The following is a 22,970-nucleotide window of genomic DNA, read 5'->3' as shown; positions in this document are numbered from 1 at the left end:
TGAACAATTCCTGAAACTCATATTTCAAAATAACATAAAAACAAAGACATTATGGACTTTAATTCACACTGATAAGCAAAATGAATACTCTCAAATTCCATCAAACTGAGCAATTGAGTATCCTAACCTGATCAGTTAAGCATATGTGTCAATATACTAGTGATTTGGTAACTATTACCGTAGCTTTATTGACAAGAAACACAGCGTCCTGCATGATCTGAGGAGCAGAGTTTATCGCTTCTCATGATCCTCCGAATCCGAGTCATCGGGGAACCTAATCATCTTCGCCTCTTCCGAAACGACGCCGTTGCTTCTTTCCTTGGTCTCCTCATCGCGTCTCGCTTCTTCGCTGCTCGAAGAAGATTCCGAGATCTCGTCACGAACCTCCTCCTCCGTCTCCTTCCTCGCAACATAATCCTTTAGGTCCGCCTTGTTTGGCGCCTTCTTCTTATTCTTCGTTTTGGACCCGGAGCCGGAGCCGCGTGTGTTGTTGAGACCGTTGCCTTTATCGACGACGCCATCGCTCTTCGCCTTCTTCGACGACACCATTGTTTCACAACTGTTTGCCTGAAGAACAAAGCCGAGTGCCATATCGGTGGATTCTTACATGGGCTTATTTATTTGAGCCTCGTATAAACCATAGGCCCATAATAATGGATACGGAGATGTAATATTTGACTTTTTTTATTAGGCCGTTTTATTTGGGCTTACCATAACTTTAATTTATTTTCCTGTTTAATCCAGTTGTAAATCATTTTTTTTCATTTACTATGAAATAAATTACCTAAATTCTGTTTTCTATAATTTGAATTTCTTAAAACTATTTTTTAAGAAACATGTATACAAATTATTCAAGAAACTAGCATGCTTCTGTTTTTTTTATCATATACTTATCAAACAATGTACTAAAAACTAAAAAAACATTATCTTACTTGCGGTATAATCCCATAGGATACTTGTGGGGATTAGATAAGGAAGGATGGGGGGGGGGAGCGGGGAGTAAGTAATGTCGGACGTATGAGACAGAAGAGGTGTCCGAAAACTAGATACACCACGCGTGACCGAGGACACGCGTAAGACGCTTAGCTAACTCTCTCTCTCTGATACTAAACGTGGTGTATCTTCAATTCCCTTTCAGAAGACGAGTTCGGCATTTTTCATTCATTGTCTCGTCTTTTTAACAACTCCATAACGAAAAAAGGTACCGTTCTCATTGTTATCGTCCATCAATGGCTATGGTAGAAGAACCCATCCTCTCAAGACTCGACCGTATAGATGTCATGGTGAGGAAGCTAGAAGAGATGAAAGGAAGCTCACCTAGAAGCTCCAGCCCATCGACTCCATCGAGTGGGACTCAGCCATCTTCATTGGATCTTTCATCACCGAGGAGCACAGGTGGGAAGCAAGTTCAGTGCCGTTCGATGGAGCAAGTGATGGAAGAGACTGAGAGAAAAGGGACCTTGCTAGAGAGACTAAACAATGTGGAGGAGCAAGTTCTCAAGCTGTGTTTAAAGTTGGAGGAAGAGTTTGAAGAAGAGAGTAAGGGAGATGATAATTCAAAGAGAACGAAGAAGAAGAAGAAGGGGTTGAGGAAGTTGGTAGAGAAAGTTGTACTTGGATCTTCTTCTCCGACCAAAAGCCCTTCCAAGAGATGGCATTGCTGAGCCTTTTTTTCTATTACTCTGTTTTTCCTCCATTATCCATGTATGTATAAAAGCTTTTCTTCTTTTTTTCTATGATGAAAGGCTCAAATTTTAATCGTTTCGTTTTCGTGTTTGCGTTTGTTGTTACTTGTAAGTGAACTGCAATTCTGTACGCACAAAGTTGTTTGCCTGTATATTCCGCATAAGAGCCTACTCTTATTTCAATAAATGTGATGTTTATCACAAGTCACCTGCGCTTGCCTGCCTTGTTAACATACTTTTTTTAATTTTTAAAAAGAAATGTAATGTTAAATTTATCACAAGTCCCGGTTTTGATCAAGAAGGACTTGCAGAAGATGACTCAACTTGTTCCGTGTAATGCGTTGTGAGAAACCGCACCGTTGAATAGTATCGCTATGGATCATGTCACCATGTGAATGTATCCCAAAAAGAGCTTTATAATGCGGGGTGAAACATACATTACATTACAAAGATGACATGATCCATAACGATAGAACTATACATCACCACCGTGACTACCACAACCACACTCATAAACGAATTTATGAAATCGCAATTAGATAATTAATTTATTTACTAGATTTTGATCCGCCCTTCAAAGGGCGGATATATTTTTTGTTTTAATCTTTTTTTTTTAAATTATTTGTTTGTATTTGATTTATTTTATAATCATATTTGTGTTTGTTACTAATTTAATTTGATATAATAGTCTTTTAAATAAATGAAATATATAGATAGATCCAATATGTTACATTTATTGGGTTTTTAACCAAAGATTTAAATATATAGGTGGAAATTACAGATTTAGGAAACCAACGTGGAAGTTACAATTTTTTTTAATAAAAGTAATTATATAATATATCTAGATAATTATTTAGATGCATTATATTTTATGTTGGACACAACCTTTAATCAATTGGATATGTTGAAGAATTAATAGAATAGATTAGCGCATATTCCTTTTATATGACAAAATCAAAGATTACAGAAACAAATTATTAATAGAGCGCCGAATAAGTTTCCCCGTTTTTCACCTTTCCCCTTGTTTGATGCAAAAAAAAGGGTTTCAAAACTTGGATCTCCAAACCATCCATCGCTCTCGAGACTCTCCATCGGGATCTCAATCTTGTGCTGTTTGATTGAATCGGTTAGGGCTTTTCAGCTAAACCAAACAAAACCACTGCTCGTCTACCGGAAGAAGCGGTTATCTAGATTCACTTCACTTGCTAGGAGTGTTCTAGGCACGGATCTAGCCAAGCTCTCCTCCTCCTCCTCCTCCTTTGTTCAGCTACGGCGAAGCTTTTGAGCTCCACCCCCACTCCTCACTCACTCGCAGAGCCATGTTCTGGAAGCTCACGTCTCTCTCTGCATCTTCTCCGGTGAGTTAAACAGAGATTTTCCCCGGTGGCTTTTCCCTTGAAATTGACTTTTTTTTTATTTTGTTTATTATTCTCTCAGTCGCTCGTTACTTTGAACGGTTTGCTCATATTATCTGAAATTGGATTTGCTTAGTTAGTATCATTGACTTCATTGTTTACGAGCATTAGGTGGAGACGATACTAGACAAAGAGAATTTCGCTTTGGAAGAGCTTCTCGACGAGGAAGAGATTATCCAAGAATGCAAGGCTTTGAATAGCCGCCTCATTAATTTGTACGTTTTTTTGTTTGTTTTTTTTTTTATCATTTTTAATTTATTGTTTCATAGAAATCAGATAAACCAACCCCTATGCTAAAAGTTGTGGGAATCCAGTGTCTGTTGCAGTAATGTTTGATTGTGGGGGGGTATTAATAATGTTTGCAGTCTAAGGGATAAAGCTCAAGTGGAGCAGTTATTGCGGTACATTGTTGAAGAACCTCCAAATGATACTGCTGATAGTAAACGTGTTTTCAAGTAATATATGCTGCTTCATTGGAGTTACACCTTGTCTTACTCAATTCTTTTCCTCTCCAGCTAATAAATAGGTTCTTCTTCTCTTAGGTTTCCATTCGTCTCCTGTGAAATATTTACATGTGAAATTGATGTTATTCTAAAAACTCTGGTGGAGGACCAAGAGGTATTTCCTTTTTTCATTCATACATTTCATTTGTTTTGTCATCTGTAATGTGTTTTATTGTTACCTACTTACCCTAGATCTCATTTGTTGGCTTAATTTTCTTGCAGCTGATGGACTTGCTTTTTTCTTTTCTGGAACCAAATCGTCCTCATACTGCATTGCTGGCGGGCTATTTCAGCAAGGTACTCTCTCTCTCTCTCTTATAATACCATAAGTTTGCGAATTTAGCCAACTTCCGGTAGTTCTTTTTTAATATTCATATATTTTTGTGGCTTCAATTATTTGGAGACTCCGTGGTGTGCAGCACCTTACTTGTCTCTGTTTGGTGTAGGTTGTCATTTGCCTTATGGTCAGAAAGACCGCAGCGCTTATGAATTATGTGAAAGTAAGTATTGACATTTGGTTAAATTGATGGTAAATGTTATTTTCTTTTCCCTCTTTTGCATGACGTTTATGACTAGATTTTTATGTAGCTTTAGAAGTATATACATTTGCATCAAGCCTGGGTCATTATGATTGAACTATAGTTGGCTGAAAATTTGGATAATATAACTTCAATAAAATATTCCATTGTAGTCTTGACATATAGATCTCTGCAGACTTACTGCATTGCAAGAAGATAAGATTGACATGACTCTAGTCTCAATTGAATTGCTGGCAATTATTTCTTGTGACAGCAAAATTAGTTTAACTGTTTATGTTTGTTGTGTTGTCTTGAGGTACCTACACTGGCTACAGTTATTAAAGTTACTTTTGATGATCACAGGGGCATCAAAATGTTTTCTGCCAGTTGGTTGATTTGATTGGAATAACATCCATCATGGAGGTAATATGTTTGTCTTAGACATAGTGCACCTGGTGTGGCTCAGAGATCATTTTTTCAATGATATAGATGTGAAACTGTCTAGGTTTTGGTTCGCTTGGTTGGGGCGGATGATCAAGTCTATCCCAACTTTCTGGATGTGATGCAATGGCTCGCAGATAGCAATTTACTTGAAATGATCGTGGACAAACTTAAACCATCTGTAAGTGGTGAAGTTTTCTATACTTACAAGAGGCTCGTGATTCTGTTTGATAAATCTAGGATATCTGATCTGGTTTTCCTAGTTTATTTTATCATCTTCATTCGGATCTGATATTTGTAGTTTATTGCAATCTTTTCCAACTTGAATCAGAGTCCTCCGGAGGTTCAGGCAAATGCTGCAGAAACATTATGTGCAATTTCTCGGAATGCACCATCAGCTTTAGCTACACAACTCTCTAGCCCTGGGTTTGTAACCTTTTATTCCATTATTGATTCATATTGCTTCAGTATATTGATACAGAAGTATTTGACGTGGCAGCACAACTTTTTCCCTGTTTATGCAGCTTCGTTGCTAGGATATTTGGTCATGCTTTTGAAGACTCACACTCAAAAACGGGTCTAGTTCATTCGCTTTCAGTATGCACCTCTCTGTTGGATCCGAGAAAATCAGCTGCGTCATCGTCTATGTTCAATTCTTATAGCGGTCAACATATGTTCGAGTCTCCTGTCCCAGCGTCTCAGGAGACTATTGGTGCCATGCTGCCTAAACTCAGTAAGTTGGAACATATGATGTAACATCTTCACGTCTCAGGAGATTATTACTTTCCCCCTTTTGGGATTGGATGCACATAATCTAATATTGCAAAAAACCAGTAGTCAACCCTTTTCTTCTGTGATATATCTTCCAATTTGCGAGGATTTAAGATCTATTTGCATGTCATGTTTGATTTTCTCTGCTCGCTATGGTGTCTGTTCTGTTTTGGTTTGTATTGATTAAAAGGAAACTGGTTTCACATCAATTCCATAAAGTTTTGAAATACTTTCATAGAACTTTTTGTATATGTAGGATAGTGTTTCATACAAATATTCCAAGTCGGGGTTTACGTATTCAATGGCCTTATATGATCAATATATCTTTTTTTTTCTGCAGGCGACTTGCTTATGCTTCTCAATGTAGCATCTGACAGCACAGTATTGCCTACAACATATGGTGAACTGAGGCCTCCTCTTGGAAAGCATCGTCTAAAGGTCTGATCCAAAACTTGTAGTTCTACGACAGCAACATTGCTTTTTAATATATAAAGTCTCTATGCTTAATTAGACTCGGTATCCCTCTTTTCTCTTTCAGATTGTGGAGTTCATTGCAGTTTTGTTGAGAACTGGAAGTGAAGCTGCACAGAAGGAGTTAGTTAGTTCAGGAATAATTAAAAGAACCCTTGATCTGTTTTTTGAGTAAGCATTTGCTAAACTTCAAACTCTTGATCTCAGTGTTACTATATCTTAAATAATCAAGCACTTGTAACATATGAAGGTACCCATACAATAACGCGCTGCATCATCAAGTTGAGACTATAATACTTTCTTGTCTGGAAAACAAGAGCGATTTGATGGTTAACCATATTCTTCGAGAATGCAATATGATTGGAAAATTCCTCGCTTCAGACAGGGACTCGGATCTCTCAGGTGATAGCCAGGTATTACCATTTGCTATGTTCACAAAGTTTTAAATTTGATCTTTGGTATATGACGTAGTGTCATGTTAAGGCAGCTCCAAGTTAGAGCCATTGGTTCACTGCTCCAAAGTTCATTTACCTAACCAAGTACCCTTTGCCATTTTCTTTTTCTTTTGTGTGAGGTAGCCTACTGCAGCAGCCACTGGGAAGAAACCCCCTCGAGTCGGATATATTGGACACATCACAAGAATATCAAATAAAATTGGTCAGTTGAGTAACAGCAATGACCACCTAAAGGCATACCTTCAGGTTGTTCAATCTCTTGCTGTGTGTGTAGTTCTGCCGCTTTTTTTTGTCAGTTTACACGGAATATAAACCATTAGTCGAGTCTTGCGATGAGGTGTCCTCGCATTCTCAGCGCACGTTTCATGCTTGCTGACATGGCTTTGTTCATTCTCAAATCTTTAGGAAAACAGCGAATGGAATGAGTGGCAAGGTAGTGTTCTACAGGAGCGTAATACTGTTGAGAATGTCTACAGATGGGGATGCGGGTACGTCCATTACCTTTACTCACTAATCATATAATAACCGCCATCATGATCAGTCACAGCTACATATGAATATTAATTAGCTTGTCCGGTTTGAATTTTATATTCACTCTTGGTTAATAAATATTCCTAAAACACTTTTAAATGTAGGCGCCCAACGACAGTACAAGATAGGACAAGAGATAGCGATGAGGAAGACAAGGATTACGATGTTGCTGCTCTGGCCAATAATTTGAGCCAAGCATTTACGTATAAAATGTATGGAAACGATGACAATGAAGAGGTATCTTCCCATCCTAGTGCCCATTTTTTCCCTCAATTGCGAACGATTTAACTGGTACTAAATTTATCTTCTTCTTATCTCCTCTGGTCAGGACCACAATGCTCTCGACAGAGATGATGATGTAAGTCTTGCACACTTCCTCTTCCTCCTTTTGTTCTTTTATCACACCATGATACATACAGGGATGTACCTCAATAACATTCTTTTGAAAATTGGTATTTGTTCATTATACGCAGGATGTGTACTTCGACGATGAATCAGCTGAAGTAGTAATCTCATCCTTAAGACTCGGAGATGACCAAGGAAGGTGAGTTTATTCTTTTCTTTTTCTCTGCATATACTGGTGTCCTCGTATCCTTGCTTTAATTTAACCCAGGTTTTTTACACTTTGCTGGTAGAACAATGACTTGAATCTTTCTCATTACTTTGCCGCAGCTTGTTTACAAATTCAGATTGGTTCACATTCCAAGACAACAGATTCGGGAGCACGCCCTCTGACACAGCAGGTTCCAATACGTTACAGGAGGACGAGGAATTGAACAGAGCCTTCAATGCCAACACTAGCAGCAGCAGTGACGACGACGAGGTGGTCGTTGGGGAAGAAGACGATGATCTAACCAGGAATCCAAAGGATAGCGCAGCTGAAACCAACTTCCAAATGGGGTTCTTCGACTTCAACACGCCGGAGAAAACCGAAGAAGCTTTTGCAGAGCAGCCACCCGAATGGGTTGGGTGGAGCGAACCGTCATCCGATATGCAAGGGAGTAGTGGCATTGGTCTGAACCCATTCCTTGATGATGATGACGATGATGACAGCAAAAACATGATGAACCTCGACATACCAACAATGCCTGAGGGAAAAACGGAACCTGTGATACCAAACGGGTCTTCGTCCCCAACAGGAAGATCGTTGTTCGAGAAGGATGTGGAGTTTGTGGGAGTGGAAGCAGAAGGGACAGAAAAAGCGATGGAGCAAGCGATGAAAGAAGGGACAGTAGGGGAAGCTGGAGCCATGAAGAGGAAGATGGAGACGGTTGAGGAGCAAAGTTCGGGAGTGAAGGAGTTCAACGATAACAATTTCTGGAAAGTGGATCAACAAGTCGGAGTTTTGGAGTGACAAGAAAATAGAATGTTATCTTGTTGTACATTATGATTTTGTATGAGAGAGTGTTTGTGTAAGAAAACTTTGTTTCTTTTAGTTAAAATTTGGTTCTAGAGACTCATTCCTTATGTTCCTATGATGTTCTCAAAGCCAAATATGTCTCTGCAAACATACTGCTTGCAAAATGGAACAGAGCATAATAAGATAGAGACACATAATCAAACAAATACTATGTAACAATAATACACCTCTAAACTCTCTTCATTAGATATTTCTTTTAAAAAAAAAAACAGTCACTAACAACACTCTACTTGTATACTATTCTCTTCCTGCAGAGAGTGAGTTCCCATATCACCATGCTCTAGTGTCATCAAACTGATCACCTTCCTTCCTCCTCATCTCTATGATCTTCCTGTGTGAGTTAGAATGCACAGATGGGATGAAGGTCGGGCTTGAGGCTGGTCTATACTCAGGAACTAAACGGCCTGATCTGAACCTGACCCCGCACGCGTTGCAGAGGGTCTTTGGCCCATTGGGCCCTTCCCTCCACTGAGGAGTCTTGGTTGTCTCGCAGTGAGTGCATTTCCAAACTATCCCATCAGAATTTAATCCCTCAGAACTCGATGACGCTGATGAGTAGCTGCTCGGGGACATCTTGCGTTTCTTCTTGGCACTCTGCTCATCCGAATAGTAAGTCTCGGATTCTGGTTCGCCCGGGGTGATTAACTTCTCAGGCTCAAAAGGGTAAATGTATCTAACTCTCAGTGTAGTGGGGCGTCTGCGCTTGCTTCTCACGCCTTTCACAGGAAAAGACAATCTCTGAGATGTGGAGGAGTTCTGTGGCGAGAAAGAACCGTCGCTGCTCTCAAGAACTGACACTGGGCTTGAAGACTGAAACAGCTTAGAGACTTTGACCTCAGGATGTGATGATGAAGATTGCTGGACGGTGCTATTTATGCCAGACAAGGCTGCAGATGAACCGGACTGTTTCTGCAACCATGAAAGAATATTAGACAATTACCATTATACACTTTAATAAAGATTTGACTATTACTCGAAAAAAAAAAATCTATACGTGACTCGCTTTTCTAACCTAAGCGGTAAAAAAAAAAGGTATCATCGAAAGAAGCAATATATATATACGTTACATAATATCAGCTTGAATGAATATATATATATATATATATATATATATACGTTACATAATATTAGCTTGAATGAAACGCACAACCCACCTAATCTATCACGTGACATGCATATTCCTTGTTATTTGTTTAGATTATGTCACAAGTAGCGTAAACAAGCGACTAACTTTATCGAGAACAACGAAGAACAACTCACCAAAACAGGCAAGGCCTTCTGAGTCCCGGCCTTAATGGCAGCACTAGAGTTGAACTCAGAGGGGAAACTAGTAAACATATCCATGGAAGGAGGCTCGAGTTCTTTAAACTGAGCGTCCCAATCACCTCCCTCGCCATTGGTGGTATCGATGTCTTCTAGCGGAAAATCAATATGGTCGATGAAATCATCGAAGAAATTGTCTGAGAGACCTTTTAACTCCTCCTCAGGTAACCAGTTCATAACTAACATACAGAAAAAAAACAAAAGGTTATACCGAGAAATGTAAAAACAGGTTTTATGTCACTCTTTGATATGATATAGGCCTTAAAACAACAAATAAAAGGTAGCCAAGAATGATAATTAATTACAGTTCTTTCTTCTCATCACTGAGTTTATAAAAACCGCAGAGACAAGTGTCGGTCGCATTTTCTCACACCAAACAAAGCAAAACGGACGAAGAAATTTACCATTTTTTGGAAAAAAACATAGAACAAAATATAAACACAAAGAGAAATCTCTTTTCACGGAAGAGAGAAAGAGAGACGTACGAACCTTTTCGATATAGTATGGACTACACAGAGAGAAAGAGAGAAGGAGGAGTAGTACGATTTGCAGTTTCACAATTTTGGGAGATATAAAAATAAAATAAAAAGCCAAATGATGGATGATAAACAGAGTGTGAGAGAGGGAGAAGAAGGTTGATATGGGAGTTTTTATTTATTTATTTAAAGATATTATTATTATAGGAATAATTAAAAAAAAACGTAAAAATATGGAAACTGCTATTCATCTCGACATTTCTTAACTTTAAAGAAAATCCGTAATTGATTTTTTTTTGTTTCCTGGGAGTCAAAGAAAATACGCGTCTCTACTTTACACACCTTTGGTTAACTCACTGAATACTGTTTTTTTTTCATTACCGAATTAATAAATACATTAACCGTACGCATACTTAACTGAATAAATTCAGTTCAACAAGTTCTGGTACAAATGTAACCTCTTCTACAGCACATAAATATCTTTTCATTCGTATATAAGGTAATAAAATTAAAAAAATAGCAGTCAACGTCTGATCTGAATGAATGAGGAATATAACGTGTAAAATCAATATGTTTTGACAAAAAAAGAAGAAGGTAATAGTGAAGATATAAATACAGAAGAAAATGATTTGAGTGGGAATAATAGTTTCGAAGGAAACACGAAAATGTCATAGAGGAGCACATGCAAAACCAGGTGATAAAAACCTTGAACAACGATATGATGATGGTTCGTTCATAGATCAGATCTATTATTATTTTTCTGTTTGGTTAGTGGCTAAATGATGTTAAGCAAACCAACAAGTCAGAGGAAGGATTAATAATTACATTATTAAAACTTTAGCATATAGTGTAAGATATGGTCAAAGTGAAATGGAGAGATCACCGACGATTACGAGTCGAGAACCGAAAATTTTAACAATTATTATGGGAAAGTGGGTCCCCTGCCTAACTCTTTTGCTCCCCATCTTCCACATGATGTGTTCTTCCTATCAATTATTCTTTTAAATCATATCATTCCAATAAATATGTATCATATTGTGTTGACACTGATGTCTAAAACCAAGACAGTTATTAGAACTAAGTATCATGATTTTTTTTTAACACTGATATTTTTATCTTTCAGTATTATCTTTTGAATCCTAAGTTTCCGCATGGTGTGTCACTCTGCATCGTGGATAAAAAAAATTTCATGTTGTGATGTGTATATTTTCTAAATCTGTTTATACAAACTGATTCTGTGACAACCTGTCCTGCGGAACCACCTGTCCGTAGACCCAAGCTCACAGCGCTGCAGCGCACCGACCCCAACCCCTCCACTATGAGTTCTCACTAACTCCATAATTAGGTTGTTGGTGAGGTTCGAACCCCCCGACCTCACCAACAACCTAATTATGGAGTTAGTGAGAACTCATAGTGGAGGGGTTGGGGTCGGTGCGCTGCAGCGCTGTGAGCTTGGGTCTACGGACGGGTGGTTCCGCAGGACAGGTTGTCACATAAAAAGTCGACTTTTAATGTGACAACCCGTCCCGTGGAACACCTGCCCATGGACCCCAGGCTCACAGCGCTGCAGCGCACCGACCCCAACCCCTCCATTATGAGATCTCACTATCTCCATTATTAGGTTGTTGGTGAGACTCGACTTTTTATGTGACAACCTGTCCTGCGGAACCACCTGTCCGTAGACCCAAGCTCACAGCGCTGCAGCGCACCGACCCCAACCCCTCCACTATGAGTTCTCACTAACTCCATAATTAGGTTGTTGGTGAGGTTCGAACCCCCGACCTCACCAACAACCTAATTATGGAGTTAGTGAGAACTCATAGTGGAGGGGTTGGGGTCGGTGCGCTGCAGCGCTGTGAGCTTGGGTCTACGGACGGGTGGTTCCGCAGGACAGGTTGTCACATAAAAAGTCGACTTTTAATGTGACAACCCGTCCCGTGGAACACCTGCCCATGGACCCCAGGCTCACAGCGCTGCAGCGCACCGACCCCAACCCCTCCATTATGAGATCTCACTATCTCCATTATTAGGTTGTTGGTGAGACTCGAACCCAGGTCCCACCCTTTAACAGCATTCCCACAGGACAAGCTGTCACCAATTGACTTGTAATGCCCCGACCGCCCACGGCTAATGGGCCACCCACGCCCGCTCTCTCGGCCCGTGGGCCCCATCCCATCCGACGGTCGGTCGTTAATTTTCCAAGGCTCGAAATCATTATTTACTGACCCTGCAATCACCACCCGACCTTTCCCCGTGCTTTGGCCTCACTCGCACGCTATCGCGAATCACTTCCCGATAGGTCACCCATCCTTCCACTACTCCAGCTTAAGCACGCTTAACTCTGGAGTTCTTTCAGGTTGTGTTCCGGAAAAGGTAAGTCAACTTTGGTGACATAGGTAGCCAAATCAATTCTCTTAAGCCTTTTTTCACATATCACAACTCGGGATGTTACAATTCACCCCCTCTCAAAGAACGCAACGCCCTCGTTGCGCCCCACGACAGGTCTCAAGACGCCTCTCAAGTCAGAACTGAGACGGCTAACCAGCTCTGATACCACTTGTAACGCCCCGACCCGTCTACGGCTAATGGGCCACCCACGTCCGCTTATTCGGCCCGTGGGCCCCATCCCATCCGACGGTCGGTCGTTAATTTTCCAAAGCTCGAAATCATTGTTTACTGACCCTGCAATCACCACCCGACCTTTTCCCGTGCTTTGGCCTCACTTACACGGTATCGCGAATCACTTCCCGATAGGTCACCCATCCTTCCACTACTCCAGCTCAAGCACGCTTAACTCTGGAGTTCTTTCAGGATGTGTTCCGGAAAAGGTAAGTCAACTTTGGTGACATAGGTAACCAAATCAATTCTCTTAAGCCTTTTTTCACATATCACAACTCGGGATGTTACAGATTCATTTTTCTATTTTGTATTTTTTCTATGATGGCAATAAATTATAGTAGTAACTAGTAAATAGTACAGTCAATTGCGTGAAAAAGAGTACAGTCAAATTCAAACTAGTTAGTACTTTCCCATATAAGAAATCCAATGAACTTTTTAATTAAAATTGGTTGCTTGTCTATAAATCCTAGTCTAATAAATTTTGAAAGGATCATTTTTATCATATAAAACCATAGAGATTTTATGTTAAATTAAGAGTTCAGGTTATAAATAGCCATATAATCTCATCATAGGTTATCATCCCAACTCTTTGCGTAGATCAAACTCAAATATTCCTTGAAGTTTACAAAAAAAAAGTGTAAAAGAAGGTTTTAAAACAAACAGCACTTACTTTTGACTTTTGTTATATTATTAGCCTTTTTAAAAGAAAAGAAGATGTGGGCTTTGCTTCTAATTTTTTCATTTTTCACCTGGAAGGCAAACACCCAAAACTTTTTCTTTTCCAGGAAAAGAAAAAATAAATATTACAATTAGACCCAGAAACTTCTCCTAATTGCTGAATTTGGCCCAAAAGAAAGTGAGAATGATCAAATCTTAACTTTAGAGGTTCTTCTCCTTCTAGCGTTTACAAATAGAAACAAGAGGAAGAGCAGTAACAGCATCAATGCCACTGATACCAACTTCCACAGCTTCTCACCTTCCATTTCTCCAAATACGTTCTGCAGATCAACAATGCTCCCCTTCGACTGCACATTCAACAACAACAACAACAACATTTTGAATGAGAGAAACTCTGAGCCAGTTCCATTGCAAGATGTGAATCTTTTGGATCAAAAGCAAAAGAGGGGACTCACAGTTGAAACCATTTTATTCGACACTAGTTCATGCTCTTTGACAAAGATCTCTTTAGCATACTTGTAAAGCTCCACATCTAGATTGTTAAGCGATTTGATCTGCTGAATGACCTCGTTAGGAACTCTTGAACGCGTCTGCAAAATGCATTTATCAAAAAAGATTATAGATTACTCAGGGCTTCTCTCATTTAACATTTATTTTTTACCCCTCTGGTAAAATTAGCTGGCGAGATTCTCTTCAAGGAGTTGACACGTCTGGTTCCTTGGGACTTTCTTAGATGAGTAATGCATCCCTCATAGACTTCCATTAAGGTTTTTACCGTCATCTAAATTGTATATATACAACAGAGATAAAAATCAACACCATTTCACACATTGATCATAAAGCCTAGAAAAGGAAAGTTACTTACATTTCCACTCTTAGCTTCTATCTTATTAGATACAACTTCAGATGTACCATTCTGCAAGTTATTAGTCACTTTCAGTAACAAAATCACAATTTTTACAGTCGAGAATTAAAACCTTTATTACATTGAGGTGCATGAATTCACCTGGGTTTCACTCTTATCTGATCCAGATTCTGAAACTGTAACACTTGCTTCTGGAGCATCAAGAAAATAAGGTTTGAGAATTTTTACGATTATTGTTGTATCCCAAAGGAACTCTCAATATCATTATCCTTGACTCTAAAGGTCACCCGCATTGGTGAGTTTCTCATCATGAATCTCTCACCAATTATATTAGTATTTAATTAGAAAGTCTGACAGAAAAGGCTGAGAGACGCGTCCCTCAAATGAGAGACTTTGCCAAGCTTTTCTGAGAGACTTACCTATTAAATATTGATATAATTCGTGAGAGACTCACCAATGCCGATGCCCTTAGTTGCTAGGTTGTCCTCCATAAAGAAAAATTTGAAAGATGGAGAAACTTACACCAACCTTGTTTAGTAGTTTCGGTTTTTGCAGTTGCATTTGACGCACCCAATTGAGAAAGCACCTGAGAACCCACTACATTGGCAAAAAGCGATGCAGATTCCCTGTGCTCTTCTGTCAGTCCAACATACAACATGCTGTCTAACCTTCTCTGCAATATCAAAAAAAAAACTTATAGAATCATCTACTACCAAATACAGTTCATTATGATGAGAGAAGAACAACAAGTGTAGCTACTAGCTAACCAACCTTGGCGACTTGGAGAACAGGGTCACCGAGGTTTCTGTACTTCTGCACACAATGCGAACCTCGTGGGCTTCTGATAAACGTGAATTGTTTGTCAATCCTGCAATCTGTGAAAAATGAAATGAAAATGCTCTGGAGATTCTCTAACTCAGTTTACTTTGAAAAAAAAAAATCAAAAAGACAAAGAAACATGAAAAAAAAAAGGTACCTGAAACGTTGCTCCGTTGTGGATAATGTCATGAGCAGTAGGGGTGTCGAGATACTTGTGCAGTGGCATAAGCATCTCGTCCATGTCGTAAGGGTTGTCGTCCTCGATAATAACTACTCCCTTGAGTTTTCGTGCATCTCTCTAATAAAAGACCAAACATATACGAGCTTAAAAGACGTCTATGTAATCAACTAAGCCTGAGATTTTGTACCGAACCGGCTGAACCGGTTAGACGTACGGTTCGATTCGGTAGGTTTTCTAAAAAAAACTTCGGTTTTCTTTTTCAAAAATAAATAAAATTTACCCAAACTGTACCAAAAAACCCGAACGGAACTAACCAAAATAACTGAATTTAACCAAAATTAACCGAATTTATCCAAAATTTTAACAGAATTAAACCAAAAATAACCAAAATAAAAAACTTAGGTAAGATTTTCAAAAATCGTAGAAACCGAATACCAAACAAAATTTTATTTCTGGTTAGTTCGGTAAAATTTTCATACTGAACTAACCGAATAAACCAAAGAACCTGAACAAACCGAACCTGCAGAAGGCCTATGTAAATGCAAAACAAAAACAAGATGAATGGGGGATTTGGTATGACAGCATACCCGAGCAAAGAGGTCTTCTCTCATCCATGGAACAAGGTACTTCCATGGCCATATGTCAAGCGTGCTAATCACATTATTCTTGCGGATGCGGCCAGACATCTTCGTCGCAGAAGTCAAATTGGGATGCACCAAGAACCTAGCTGCCACCTCTACCGAAAACTCATAAGTGCTCAGGACACGCGCGACGGGGTCCCGGACTATTGTCATCACCGAGGTTCTATCCCTCGGAAGCTTAGACATTAAACTATAATCATCATGTGTTGCCAACAACTTGCACTTTTGCTTCCTATAAAAGAAAAATGTCAGTGACTGATTAGAGCCCAAAAAAGGAGGAAAAGGTTTGGAAACTATCTACTCATCTCATTGGTCTGTGTGCTGGCTAAGTTATCTAAAAAGTCAACTTAGCAAATCCGTAGAGTAGTGTACACACTAGAATCTTCATTATTATTTCTTTGACATTAAGGATGATGTTAATGACATGAGAGAAGACAAGAGATCAGAGGAAGATAACCTAGGATCGAAATGGAGCTTGTCGTAAGAACGAGGACATTCCTCAGCGTTATCATACAACTTCCTCAAGAAACTTCAACAAGCAGGAAGAACAAAATTAAACAAATTATTTTTCAAATTAACTCAATAAATAAATAAACACTTTTGGTAAGAGAGATAGAGAAAGAGAGATTCACCAGTGGAAATAAGTTCTGCCTCCAGTTCGAGGAACATGGAGAAAGAAGAGCAGATCCTTAAGCGAGCTTTTGTCTTTGTTAGGATCTTCTTCACCAGAAGAAGTCTCTGCCCACTTTTTCACAACTCTCTCGCAATGACCAAACTCAAGCTCCTCCGCAAAGGAGGAGACAAGAACTGATAATACAATGAACATCGAGACAAATGAGGAACTGAGTGTTGTGAAGTAGAGAGTGAATCAAATCAAGTTCACCAATACAAACCTGAGCCGACAAGTGTAAACCACACCAAAGCTAGCTTCGAGATAGGATTCATATGCATCGTTCGTGCCTCTCGATTCCGAATCCTACTACTGATGATTAATCAAAATATATATAGATAATAAAAAATCGAAGCTTTATACGAAACGAATCAAAATATATATAAGAGATACGATTAGAGAACTGAGGAGAAAGAGAAAAAAATCAATTTCCGAAAAAGACAAAACCCAGAACAGAGTTTGTGTCGTGTAATAAAACGAAACAGAAGTGAATGTTGGAGAAGGAGAACAAGAGGGAAGAGGCAGAGAAAAGGGGACCCAGAGAATCAAAGGAATTGAATGAATAAGAAAGGCCTACTTGGTATTGTATAGGGGGAATCGAGATCTCGTGCTCCCTTCCTCGATCGCCGTAGGGGGCAAAACTCTGTATTCCACTAGGCCCTACGAGAAGCTCAAAACAAGGGAGGGTTGTATTACATCGATCGATGGGAGGAAGCAACGGAGAGAGAGATTTGTGTGTGCGCTCTCGAGAGAACAGGGTCACGAGATTTTCTCTTGGTTTCTCCTCCTCGCCCACCCAGAAAAACAAATTAAAAAGAAAAAAGAAGAAACACGCACCGAGGAGGTGAAGAGCGAGAGCACTCACTCAGTGTGAAAGAAATCATTTGTTTAATTAATTAATTAACTAATTATCCTCTCATACATTATTTGGACTTAAAAGATTTAATTGGTAGGAAATCAATTAAGTTTCACACATTTAAATTTACTAAATATCTAATTTTAAGAGTATGCTAAAAAATCTTCAGTTTATATTCCAAAAATTCATTAGATATTGACTTTCAACAATCTTTCGATGCGTTTGAATCTGAAATAATGGGTTAACGAAGAAAAAAATATGGTCCGTGTATTTCTCTACCATGCTAGAATCATACGTACTTGTATTGTCTTTGTCATGAAGGAGAGAGATAGACGATTCAAAGATCACTTTAAGCATATGATAAAAAGATTTCAACTGCAGTTACACAAAATTAGATTGTGATGGAAACTATTTGGCTAGCTAGTGAATGTAGTGGGTTTGTCTGGTTTGTTATATGCCATGTGTATGACTATGCTTTTTGTACTGTTTATGTCTAAGATATTATAACAATATGGACAATAAAGATCGATGTGAATTTTTTTATATAGCTCCATTGAAGGAGCAACAGCATGTGTGGAACCCATATCTCCTCTCTACATTGGAGACAGTGGATTCATAGCATTGTCTCCACTCTGCGACCACTACAATGACCAGATGAGGATTGATTCGCTTACTAATTGTTCCGATGAATAAATATATCATCGAGTCTGTCTTAAAAACCTCTTTTAGTATTTTGCTCTCTGTCTGGTGATGGTTCCGAAACACCGCTATCTGCATATTGCCCTGGAGCTCCCATGAAGCTTACCAGGTCATCGAGAAACATCGTCTAGGATATCAAAGAAAGCTCTTCTGACATTGCTTTTTTTTAGTTTGATTGATTTCCAACATTGGAGTTGTCTTGTTATTTTTGCACAAAGATCTTGTAATATATATATTGTGTATGAATGCCTTTAGTCAAAAAAAATATATATATATATATATATTGTGTACTAAGAGATATATATATATATATGTTGTCTCTTTCTAATCAGCAAATATCTCACCACTGGAGTTGCTGATGTCATGGTGAGGAAGTTAGAAGAGATCAAAGGAAGCTCACCGAGAAGCTCGAGCCCTTCCACGAGAATGAGAAATATGGCATTGCTGAGCCTCTTTTTTTATTACTCCCTCATCGTCGATGTTAGACAGCTTTTCTTCTTTTTCTTTGCCGAGAGGCTTTTTAATTTGCTGGCTCGATAGAATTGTTTTGTTTGTGCTTGTTTGTTACTTATTAGTGTGCAATTTGCAACATGGATCCACAAAATTTGCTTGCTTGTTTGGTCAAACCCACTGTATATTACGCAAAAGAGCTGACTTTATTTCAATAAATGTGATGTTTGTTATCACAAGTCACCTGTGCTTGGTGATGATACATTTTTAAAAATTTATTCAAACAAAAAATGGTTATTCAAACAAAAAATGGTTTTTTTTTTTTGAAACCCATTTTTCATATTAAAAGCATAAAGAAATAAAAGCATTACAAGCCCAATGACTTAAGTTTTACCAGCAGCCCAATAATAAAAAACATCAAGAATCATATTGTAACCCATGAGGCCCATGTTGATACATAGAAAGTAACGAGAGGCAGAAGAGTAGAAGACGCTTTGATCAGAATGATGAAGACGAGTTTGGAAGGAGATGCAAAGGCAGTTGCCAATTTCAGAAAGAGCGGAGTAAAATCAGCCCAGCCACTGTTGCATCATGATTGAAGCTGTTGTTGGGTTCTGTCCACGCAAAGAGAGGATCCGATCCTTTACTTGGCGATCGATTTGGCAGATGAGAGAAGAGGGTGATCGGAAGATACTTCGGTGAAGCCTAGCGTTCCGTTCCGACCAAGACCAGTAGAGGCAGGCCTGCCAGCATAGCAGAGAGAGCATACCTAGTGGGGATCGTCGATTCCTACTCTGTAATTGATGAAGCACTACCGTCCAGTTCTTCTCAGGAGTCATAGCGCATCTACTGATCAGAGGTCGCCAAATCTCCCAAGTAAACGAGCACTCGAAATAAAGATGATCGCGAGTCTCTTCAAACTCATTACATAGTAGACAAAGAGGAGAAGTTGGAAGGCCCCAGCGTAGCAATCTGTCCCTAGTTGGGCTCCGATTCAGCACCATTAGCCACGCCAAGAAACTCTGTCGCGGGATGCCCCCTTTATTCCACACTGTCTGGAACCAAACAACCGAGGTATCATGCGCTCTCAGCTGATCATACACTTGCCCAGTAGAGTACTTACTTTCAATTTTTCCTCCAATCTCCCAATCATACCTGTCTACTTCATCATTTAGGTGCACTGTGGTGAGAATAGCATGTACCTCCACTTGCTGATCCGACCTTGCAGGAGGGATCCGCCAAACACCATTAGTATAAAGAGATGCCAACGTTGCTCGCGTTGGGATTCCTAGTGATGAAGCGCCTCCTAGTTGCAAGTGCCGCCTCATACTGCCTACCATGGACCAGTTGTCAGTCCAAAAGCGACAGTTGACGCCATTTCCTACCCTCAACTTTACCCACTGATAGATCATCGGACTGAGTTTTAATAGCTTGTTAACTTGCCAGGAGAATCTCTGGTTTGGCGCCACTGTCCACAAGTTACTGAGATCACCCTGCAAGACCTCCTCCACAAACCAAGCAACCCAAATGGAACCTGATTGGAAGAAGAGAAGCCAAATAAGCTTCAGGCAGCATGCCTTGTTCCACAAAGATAAGTCTTTTATCCCCAATCCTCCTTCCTGCTTGGGCTTTGTCACCGTCTCCCAAGATACTCGGGCACTGTTATGACTTTCTATGTTTCCCTTCCATAGGAACACGCCGCATAAAGAATTTATTCGGGTAACACAAGCCTTTGGCAGGATAAACGTTGAGCACCAGAATGTGTTGATCCCTGCGATGACTGTCTTGATTAAGAGAAGTCTTCCGGCAAAAGACAAAGCCTTCGAGCTCCAAGAAGAAAACTTGGTCTTTATCTGTTGAAGTAGCACCTCACAGTTAAGCAGGGAGAGTTTCTTCGTTACCAGTGGCACTCCCAAGTATCGTATTGGCAAGGATCCTAGTGGCATGCCCGTGGAGAACTGAATCGCACCCGTCTCTTCTACTGATAGGCCTGAAGCAAAGAAAGACGTTTTGTGCATGCTCATCGCCAGTCCCGATCTTAATTCAAACTCTTTGAGGACCTGAAGCACTGCTTGGACAGATTCAAGGCTACCATCAATAAATATAAGTAAATCATCTGCAAAACACAAATGAGTCATTTTAGTTTTAGCACATTTCAGATGATAACCAAACTTCCTTTCTTGTGCAGCTTGCTTCAGCATCAGGGAGAGATTATTGAGTGCAATGACGAAGAGATATGGTGACAAGGGGTCTCCTTGACGGAGACCTCGAGTGCCCTTGAAGTAACCGTTTATCGCTCCATTGTAGCCAACTGTGAAGCTGGGTGTACATACACAAGCTCTCAACCAGGAGACAAACTTCGGGGGCAGGTTCAATCCTTGAAGACAAGAGAATAGAAAAGACCACGATAAGGTATCGAACGCTTTTGCGATATCTACCTTTATAGTGATCCTTCTCTGCCCATTCAATTTGTGATATCCATTTATCAACTCCCCCGCCAGTGATGTGTTCTCTATTAATAATCTTCCTCTAACAAAAGCTGTTTGATTAGGGACGATGAGTGAACTCAGAATGGGCTTTAGTCTTCGTACAAGCAGTCGAGAAACCACTTTGCAGAGAGTGTTGAGGCAAGATATTGGCCGGTAATCTGTGATCATCGATGCTCCAGGGTGCTTGGGGACTAAAGAAAGGATTGTTGAGTTGGTGGAGGACGGCATGAACGAGCAGAAGAAGAAGTGGCGGATAGAAGCGAGCACTTCAGGTCCCAATATACCCCATGCTGACTTGTAGAAGCCCGAAGTTAAACCGTCAGGCCCTGGAGCCTTGTTGGGATTTAATTTGTGGAGAACTCGGGTGATTTCCTCGTCTGATGGTAGGCTGATCATTGCTTGAGCTTGAATCTCAGAGCAACGGAAGGGAGTTAGCCCCTGAAACCACTGTGGATGGGAGAAAATCGGCAGCAAAGGCAACGGTGAAGGTCCCAGAATATTTGTAAAGTGACGAATGGCATGAGAACTCATTTCTAAAGGATCAGTCAGCACCACACCCGAGGGAAGGATGAAAGAACGGATGGTGTTATAGCTCAGGTGAGACTGAACGATCCTGTAGAAATAGGTTGTGTTTTGGTCTCCTTCTTTTAGCCAATTGACCCTTGAGCGCTGCTTGAAATAACTCTCTTCTATCATCCTCAGGAAGTTCCATCTCTCTAAAGCTTGTTTCTCAAGTTCAAACAGTTGAGGGGTCGGAGTGTGCATCACCTGTACCTGCACATCTTGCAACAACCGGTTAGCCTCACTTACTCTCATTTGGATTTGTGAAAAATTCTCTCGATTCAGTGCTTTTAATTCTCTCTTTATTTGTTTTTGTTTCCAGCAGAGAGCTGTGAGGTTCCAGGCAATGCTTCCGGCTTGTACCCATGCTTCATTTACCACCTTAAGAAAGTCGGGGTGTTTGGTCAAGTAATTGAAGAATTTGAAGGGGCGGGTGCCGTGGGTAGGGGTTTTGAAGGCAAGGTCGATTAGGCAGGGACAATGGTCATAAGTGAGGGCAGGAAGGAAGAAAGATGAGCAGTTTGGGAAAAGGTCTAGGACATGACTGTTGATGAGGAGTCGATCCAACTTTTTTGCTACCGGGGAGTCAGGCTGCTTATTTGTCCAGGTGAAGAGCGGCCCTTGGTAACGCAGATCATAGAGACCCGCTTGAGTCAGACAGTCTTTGAACTCAACCATACGACTTGAGAGGTAATTGACGTTGTCATGAGAGTGCTCTGAGTGGTGGGCTATCTGATTAAAATCTCCTCCCACAATCCAGGGAGCATCATCAAGGGAAAACGTTTGACAAGTATTGAGGAGCTCCACCCACAGGTCAGTGCGCTCTTCACTTTCATTAGAGGCGTAGATCGCAGTGTAGACAAAAGGGGGGGAGCCTACTAGCTTGACCTCACACGTAATGGCCTGTCTTGATTGTTGGAGGATGCGAACCGAGACAGTGTCCTTCCAAATAAGTATGATGCGACCTTCATCATCAAAAGAATGATTCGAAGCATAGTTCCAGCCTCGACAGAGTTTACTCATTAGGTGACTTAAGTTATGATTCTTGATGTGGGACTCCAAAATGACACCAAAAGAAGGCTGATTACTGGTAAGCCATTGACAAAAAGGGGCATGCTTGTCCGGGTCATTCAATCCACGGACGTTCCAAAAAAATATTTTTGTATACATAGCTAATCAATGATCTCCTCTCCAGGCATAGGACCTAGAGGAGCCAAGATAGCAAAAGGATTCGGACCAAAAACAGGGGGGGCAGATGCGGGAGGCAAGAGAAGGGGAGGAGGATGAGAAGAAGAGGGGAAGGAAAAAGAGATTAATTGTTCAGTAAAGGAGGGAGTGGGAGAGGAACAAGGACGGGGTCGCTTTTTACGGTGATCAGGAGGGGAGGGAGGTGAAACAAAAGGGGCCAAAGAGAGGGGAGGAGGGAAGTAAGG

The 22,970-nt window shown here is 40.2% G+C and overlaps 5 protein-coding genes and 1 pseudogene across 5 annotated transcripts; 3 read left to right on the top strand and 3 right to left on the bottom strand.

Annotated features, from left to right (window-relative positions):
• Positions 1-216: 216 nt before the first annotated feature.
• On the bottom strand, positions 217-687 carry LOC130509434 (uncharacterized). The gene has a single exon (XM_057005382.1). It carries the CDS (start codon positions 589-591, stop codon positions 232-234), a length of 360 nt encoding a protein of 119 aa, XP_056861362.1. The 5' UTR covers positions 592-687; the 3' UTR covers positions 217-231.
• A 353-nt stretch (positions 688-1,040) lies between these two features.
• Positions 1,041-1,764, top strand: LOC108862196 (uncharacterized). The gene has a single exon (XM_018636255.2). It carries the CDS (start codon positions 1,230-1,232, stop codon positions 1,662-1,664), a length of 435 nt encoding a protein of 144 aa, XP_018491757.1. The 5' UTR covers positions 1,041-1,229; the 3' UTR covers positions 1,665-1,764.
• Positions 1,765-2,656: 892 nt separating this feature from the next.
• LOC130509424 (uncharacterized) lies at positions 2,657-8,250 on the top strand. Its single transcript, XM_057005361.1, has 19 exons — positions 2,657-3,043; positions 3,212-3,315; positions 3,466-3,555; positions 3,643-3,718; positions 3,826-3,900; positions 4,050-4,103; positions 4,485-4,544; positions 4,627-4,743; positions 4,894-4,988; positions 5,087-5,295; positions 5,674-5,771; positions 5,872-5,975; positions 6,055-6,217; positions 6,383-6,505; positions 6,665-6,747; positions 6,895-7,027; positions 7,119-7,148; positions 7,264-7,334; positions 7,463-8,250. Exons 1-19 carry the CDS (start codon positions 3,005-3,007, stop codon positions 8,142-8,144), a joined length of 2,406 nt encoding a protein of 801 aa, XP_056861341.1. The 5' UTR covers positions 2,657-3,004; the 3' UTR covers positions 8,145-8,250.
• A 64-nt stretch (positions 8,251-8,314) lies between these two features.
• On the bottom strand, positions 8,315-10,199 carry LOC130509433 (GATA transcription factor 11-like). The gene is made up of 3 exons (XM_057005381.1): positions 10,023-10,199; positions 9,471-9,712; positions 8,315-9,119 (listed from the first exon to the last, which is right to left on the bottom strand). Exons 2-3 carry the CDS (start codon positions 9,708-9,710, stop codon positions 8,481-8,483), a joined length of 879 nt encoding a protein of 292 aa, XP_056861361.1. The 5' UTR covers positions 9,711-9,712; positions 10,023-10,199; the 3' UTR covers positions 8,315-8,480.
• A 3,063-nt stretch (positions 10,200-13,262) lies between these two features.
• Positions 13,263-17,334, bottom strand: LOC108862166 (protein-tyrosine sulfotransferase). Its single transcript, XM_018636233.2, is given in 14 exon segments — positions 13,263-13,653; positions 13,762-13,896; positions 13,968-14,087; positions 14,172-14,222; positions 14,313-14,362; positions 14,700-14,844; positions 14,943-14,998; positions 15,001-15,046; positions 15,148-15,288; positions 15,759-16,044; positions 16,270-16,341; positions 16,445-16,619; positions 16,706-16,794; positions 17,060-17,334. Coding segments are annotated over 13 exon segments (1,494 nt in total). The 5' UTR covers positions 16,764-16,794; positions 17,060-17,334; the 3' UTR covers positions 13,263-13,494.
• Positions 17,335-17,739: 405 nt separating this feature from the next.
• On the top strand, positions 17,740-18,306 carry LOC130495477 (cyclin-dependent protein kinase inhibitor SMR16-like; annotated as a pseudogene).
• Positions 18,307-22,970: the final 4,664 nt, after the last annotated feature.

The sequence above is a fragment of the Raphanus sativus genome, chromosome 1 (genome assembly GCF_000801105.2).
Source record: "Raphanus sativus cultivar WK10039 chromosome 1, ASM80110v3, whole genome shotgun sequence".
NCBI classification, from domain to species: domain Eukaryota; kingdom Viridiplantae; phylum Streptophyta; class Magnoliopsida; order Brassicales; family Brassicaceae; genus Raphanus; species Raphanus sativus.
Note: the sequence above shows the minus strand (reverse complement) of the source record. Positions and strands in the feature narration are given on the sequence as shown.